The sequence below is a fragment of the Papaver somniferum genome, unplaced genomic scaffold (genome assembly GCF_003573695.1).
Source record: "Papaver somniferum cultivar HN1 unplaced genomic scaffold, ASM357369v1 unplaced-scaffold_24, whole genome shotgun sequence".
In the NCBI taxonomy this organism is placed as follows: Eukaryota; Viridiplantae; Streptophyta; class Magnoliopsida; order Ranunculales; family Papaveraceae; genus Papaver; species Papaver somniferum.
In genome coordinates, this window is record NW_020634374.1 from 1,677,599 (window position 1) to 1,684,454 (window position 6,856).

At 37.1% G+C, this 6,856-nt stretch overlaps 1 protein-coding gene across 1 annotated transcript; it reads right to left on the reverse strand.

Moving 5' to 3' along the window:
• Positions 1-5,183: 5,183 nt before the first annotated feature.
• Positions 5,184-5,840, reverse strand: LOC113340850. The gene has a single exon (XM_026585907.1). It carries the CDS (start codon positions 5,838-5,840, stop codon positions 5,184-5,186), a length of 657 nt encoding a protein of 218 aa, XP_026441692.1.
• Positions 5,841-6,856: the final 1,016 nt, after the last annotated feature.

Here is a 6,856-nt window from a genome sequence, read left to right on the forward strand (position 1 = left end):
GGCTTAACTTTTGTATTTGTCAAAAGTCCATTCATCCTTTTACCAGTACGTGAATACCGAACACGAACGACTTTACTTTTGACAAAGAATGGGACCTTCAAGTTCACGGATGCAAACATACATATCCCATAACAAGTTGCAATATCACAAATCATAAAGATTAATACTGCAAAAACATCATCTTCAAAACAAATTTAGAGTTTAAACCAAAAACATGAAGATGAAAACGTTGGACATAGTTATGTGTAATCACAGTAATTGCTATTCCAAACTCTAGTAATCCTTCTCAAAAATAAGAATAAATTCCCATAAGAAGTTTCCTAGGCATCAAGACAAACTCGTAATGCACATACAAGATGATTTGTCCTTAGCGGGTAGAATCAAAAATTTTCGCCCGGACTTATACCAAGAATATCTATCAAAGGCGTATAAAAATATTTTCTTAACAAAGAAGAACATACAAAGTCAATAACGACCATGCACCATAGTTCACAAAGGATGATTGCGAACATTCAAGAATTCCATAGCAATGCATACTACTGCCTGTTCTTGAACTTCCTTCTTTGTGATTCACCAACAACATTCTTGTAAAATCTACAATGAGCTTAGAAGAGTAGTACTCCAAGAATACAAGTGCCAAGTCCAAGAGAAGTGGAACAAGTGCAACGAAACTGAGCAAAACACTCAAAAACAAGAGACAGGACAAATACCAATCTTAACTCATCCAAATACAATAATTCTCATATCCATTTTGAAGAGAATTCAAAGAGGAAGAGAATGCAAAAAGAATGAGGTCATTCCGAGTTTGGACGAAGAAGTTACGTCCAAAACAAGTTTACCGAATATCGACGTCAAGTATGCATGCATACGGGTTTGCAAACGAATTTTCAAGTCCGCGAACTTAACCCCTGGATTTTGATTTTAAAAGATGTTACGCATACCTGGTAGGTGTACCATGAATTCCAAACATCCCGAACTACTATTTTCAAACCTAAACGTTTAAGAACCTTAAACACAGATCGAGTTAGGTAGAAAAGAACGATAAGAAAGGAACGTGATGAATCCAATTGAATTCTACAGCCATACCGAACATAACCTGTGCGCCCAAAATTTTCGTGCTTCCCTCACCGTATACATAGCAGGGCATTTCTTGGTGAGGATGCACTTACAACACAATCAAGTTGTGTTGGGGTGAACAATGTCTTGTTCACCACAATTGACCTTTGGATTATCATGAAAGGGATCACTTTTAGAGCCTTTCACATCCAATTCCATTTTTCCAAAAAAATTGTTAAGTTCCAACATCATGGATATTGCCTTCTCCATAGTCATGGAATTTTTTGGGAGATCATTCCTTTTCACACTCAAAGCATCATTAGCTTATTTTTGGTAGCCACTTCTGAGTGCGTTTAGGAACAACCGGAACCTTCTTCCCATTACTCTCTTCAAGATTTCTCGGAAGATAATTGGATTGACTATTCTTTTGCAAGTTAGTCTTTCTCCAATTGGGAACATCGGATCTTGTCTTCGTCTTTACGAAGTTATCCTTTTGATAACCATCACGATTGTGAAAAGGCTTCGTATAACGTTTATAGGAAAATCTAGGTTTATCACAGCAACGATTCCTTTGCCTAAAGGTTGGAAAGTTACAACCTGTAATCTTAAGGGGATTAGCCTTAACATATGATCTTGGTTTCACAACTTCTTGTGATTCCCAAACAAGAACATCATGAAGTTTCTTATTCCTTATACGAAAACGACATCTCCTTTCCAGGTGACCTTTATTTCCGCAATAGTGGCAAACATAAGGAATGTTCTTACCTCGATCTGTATGTGCTGACTTTGGAGGTTGATATTCTTTGCCCTTTCGAACCTTAATTGTCGGTGAAGGTATTTCACTTTTGCCATCAGTGGAAACCTTTTGTTGAGAAGAATCACTATCCTTGACAAATTTTACCTCTTTGCTAATACTTGGAGCATCTATTCCCTTATATCCCAATCCTAGTGTATCACGATGATTTTTACTGCTCCTAGCATAGTGGTTAATTTGCTTGAACTAGTATTGAAATTTTTCAAGTCATCTTCCAACATCTTGATTTTATCAAGAGTAGCAGCTAAATCAGCCTCAAGGCGTTTTTCTCGAGCGAGACAAGCACTTTCTCTGTCATCAAAACTAATTTGTTGAGAGTTAAACCTTACTTCAGATTCTGCAAGTTTCTCTTCCAAAAAAAAGTACTTTTGATAAAGATTATCACATTCAAGTGACTTCATACGTAGGTTTTCCTCAGAATCCTTGAGAATCGATTCGTTAGAACGATTCGAAAAATAAACACCTGCGTAACATCTTCTCAATTTCTTGTTTTCTCGACAGAGAGGAGTCAGAAGAGGTGATACATGAGAAGTTGTAATCTTCTTCATCTTCCACGAATCCAAAAACTTAACATACTCTGAGACTTCCTCATCAACATCTCTATCAATATCTGAATCACCTTCATCAGAAAGTTCATCCAACTGTTCTTCTAGGAGAGTTTCCCAATCAACAGTTTTTACATCAATAGAATGTTTAGATATTGACTTAGATGTGATAGTTCTCTCAGGTGAATCCAAGCTTTTAGAATAATCTGGTAATTTCTGAACTGGTACGTTATTAGAGATAGACTCACCCATAATCAGATCACTACAAACACAGACTTATAAGGTCTTTAACGTGTTTGCCTGCTGTGATACCAATTGAAAAAGCGGGGGTCTAACAACACCACCCAATATTTCTCTTAGCAATTTGTATGGAAAAACTCGAATATACTTTTAAGAGAATCAACAAGATTCAATCAATTAAAAGTATATCAACGAGTTTGTATCTCTCTCTTGATTTGATTTCCTCAAACAGAAACTGCGAGTACTAATCAAATACAAGGAATAACTTGGATGGTACCAAGGACCAATATCCAAGTGTCAATCAATATCAATCAACAACCGTTAGGTCGGATTCTCAAATTGATTGATCAAACACACAACCTGTATTATTTCACTTATAAAGATAAAACAATATAATGCGGAAATTGAAATAACACAGACACCAGAAAATTTTTTAACGAGGAAACCGCAAATCCAGAAAAACCCCGGGACCTAGTACAGATTGAACAAACACTGTATTAAGCCGCTACAGACACTAGCCTACTCCAAGCTAACTTCGGACTGACCTGTAGTTGAACCCCAATCAGTCTCCCGCTGATCCAAGGTACAATTGTACTCCCTACGCCTCTGATCCCAGCAGGATACTGCGCACTTGATTCCCTTAGCTGATCTCACCCACAACTAAGAGTTGCTACGACCCAAAATCGCAGGCTTTGATAATAAACAAATCTTTCTCACACAGACAAGTCTATCAAAGGATCAATCTGTCTCCCACAGAAAAACCCTATAGTTTTTGTTCCGTCTTTTGATAATAATCAAGGTGAACATGAACCAATTGATAATCCGGTCTTATATTTCCGAAGAACAGCCTAGATTATCAATCACCTCACAACAATCTTAATCGTATGGTAGCGAAAAAAGATGTTGTGGAATCACAAATAATGATACGAAGATGTTTGTGATTACTTTTTATATCTTGCCTATCGGAGATATCAAATCTCAAGCCAATCAATCTGATTGTACTCGTACGATAAAAGATGCAAGATCATATCACACAACTACGATAAAAGTAGTATCGGTCTGGCTTCACAATCCCAATGAAGTATTTAAGTCGTTAACCTGGTTTTAGAAGAAGAAAACCAAAGGTTAAAGGAGAACCGACTCTAGTACGCAAACTATTATCACACGTAAGGTGTGGGGATTAGTTTTGCACAATACTAGATGTCTCCTATATATAGTCTTTCAAATCATGGTTTTGCCTTGGTAACAAAGCAACCAATATTCACTGTTAGATGAAAACCTGATTTAGATTCAAGCTAATATTTCTCAACCGTTAGATCGAAAACTTAGCTTGTCATACACAAATGAATGTACGCTTCTAGGTTTGTTTACCGCACCCAAACGTGTACATTGTTGGTTCAACAATAGTCTAACCAAAAAGGTTAACCATAAGAGCGTTTCATACCAACCATGTTCTTCTTCACCATAACTAGTTCAAATGACTCAAATGAACTAGTTGAGAGAGTTGTTCAATTGCAAGGAAATCTTATGTAACTACACAAGACACAATTGAAGCAATAATGATTTGATTCACAAGAATCGATTCATGAAATTTAATAGCCACGGTTTGCAAAAGTATTCCTTAGTCTTTTAAGATTAAGTTCAAAGATCATCTTTAGATATATAACCTTCTCAAGTTCGCAGACTAGGTTCGCGGACTTAAGACATTGGACAGAGTTTACAAACTCCAGAAGAAATTCTCGGGTTTGAGAACTTCGCCGTTCGCCAACTGGGTTCGCGGACTTGTCTCCCGCAAGTAGTTTGTCAACTCCAGCAGAAATTCTCGGGTTTGAGAACTTCGACAGTTCGGGGACTGAGTTCGCGGACTTGGCACTTGCCATACTTCCGGTTCTCTTGATCAAAAAAGTTCGAGAACTTCGGTTCAAGGAATACATTGGTTATGTAATCTAACCTCTCATTCCAATCATTGAAACATTCTTAAAGGACGTTATATAGTTGTTACACCATTTCTCGTCAAAGCAATTTTCAAAATGATAGAAACATTCATGACTTTTGTCACTAGGTAAAGATAAACTTGATCGAATTGAAAAGCTTACCAACACATATTTCGAGATATATATAGGCGAGGTATACTCGGCTCAAAATACCAAATGTGTATAATCTAGTCTATATATATATAGCATACGACTTTTGTCTCAAAGAGTAGGAGATAGAATAGATAGACTTTTGAGTGACAGATAAGTTCAAGTCTCCACATACCTTTTTGTCGAGAAGTTCCACCGGTTCCTTGAGTAGTCCTTCTACTCGTATGATGAATCTCCATGAAGTCCTTGAGCTCAACTACACTTACTATCCTAGTCTGAGACTTAGCTATAAGAGACTAGAAATCAAGACTTATAGTTTTGATCACTAACATTGACAAACATGCTTGAGATAGCAACGCATGCGAGTTTGACCGAGCAGTGATCTAACAATTGATGGATAAGGGAACCCTCCATATTGTGGTACACGGATACATGACATTGTCCTTACCATTGAAAATTATCCTCGTCTTTAAGGATCAAGGAAAATGAGTATGTTGCCATGAACTTAGGATTTTGAGATGAGATATTAGTCATGTCTTCCCATGTAGCATCCTCTGGAGATGAATTGGTCCATTGGATGAGTAATTGTATCACTTTCCTCACAACTTCTCTAGACTCCGATATGCTCTCATGTTGCATGATAATTTGTCCTTCATGATCAACTATAGGTAAAGCTGGTGAAAGAAGATGAGCTTGAACAATCTGTTTCTTCAACTGCGAGACATGGAAAACTGTGTGGATCCTGGCACTTGTTGTTAATTCTAACTTATAAGCTAACAACCCAATCTTCTGGAGGATAGTAAATGGACCATAATACTTAACATAGATCTTCAAGTTCTTGTGCAATGCTACAGAATCTTGTCTGCAAGGCTGCAATTTTAAATAAAACCTGTCTTGAACTTCAAAAACCCTATCAACTCTATTATTTTCATCAAAGAATTTCATTCTTTCTTGAGATTTGAATAGTGTCTCTTTAAGGACATCAAGCATAGCATCCCTTTCCTTCATATAACTCTCACATGCAGTAACATAAGTGACCACTGATGTTGGAAATGCCATGTGTGGTGGGTTGTAACCATATAAAGCCTTGAAATGTGTCATCTTCAAATTGGTGTGGTAGCTGGTGTTGTACTACCATTCCACTAAAGCCGTCCACTGAAACCATTTCTTAGGTTGATGACCTGTAACACACCTCAAATAATTCTCCAGGGAAGCATTTACCCTCTCTATTTTCCCATCAGTTTGTGGGTGGTAAGCTACACTCAAATTTAAACTAGTACTCAAATCTCTGAATAAGTCCTGCCAGAAATTACTAGTGAGCACTTTGTCTCTATCAGACACAATGGAAGCAGGCAATCCATGTAGCTTAAATACTTGATTTAAGAAAAATTTAGCCACAACAGCTGTTGTATAGGGATGTAGTAAACCAATAAAGCGATTGTACTTAGTCAGTCTATCCACCACCACCAAAATGAGACTCTTCCTTTCACTCAAGGAAATTGATGGTCACTCTTATTTCTTTGACACACATCACATAAAGATACAAAAGAGAGTACATCCTTCTTCATACCCGGCCAATAGAAGTAGCTTTTAATCTTCATATAAGTGGCTTGATTCCTAAGTGACCCCCCACAATTCTTGTTTCCAGATTGGTTTTGATAATGCCATGGCATTGCAATTAACTTCTGGATGTGGTCTTCTGGATAAAGCATCTGCAACAACATTCTTTATCTCCTTCTTGTACTTGATTTCATAATCAAAACATGGCAATTTCATCAACCACCTTTGCTGGAGTACTGTAGTAATTTTCTGTTCTAGAAAGTACTTAATGCTTTGATGGTCTGTCTATATGATGGACTTCCCACCTTGTAAGTAGTGCCTCCACTTTGTAATTGCCATTACTAAAACTAACAACTCTTTTTCATAAGTAGATAGAGCTACTTCTCTAGGTCCTAATGGTTTGCTATAAAAACAATGGGCATACCTTCTTGAGTTAAGACAGCTCAAATGCAAGCATTACTTGCATCAATCTCCATAGTAAATTGCTTTGAAAAGTCTAGTAAAACTAACACTGGAGTATTGATTATGGCAAGCTTAAGTTGTTCAAAGGCTTTAGT

Bases quoted from the DNA above. Each gene is read 5' to 3' on its own strand.
- LOC113340850 (XM_026585907.1), bottom strand. From the start codon at position 5,840: ATGACACATTTCAAGGCTTTATATGGTTACAACCCACCACACATGGCA.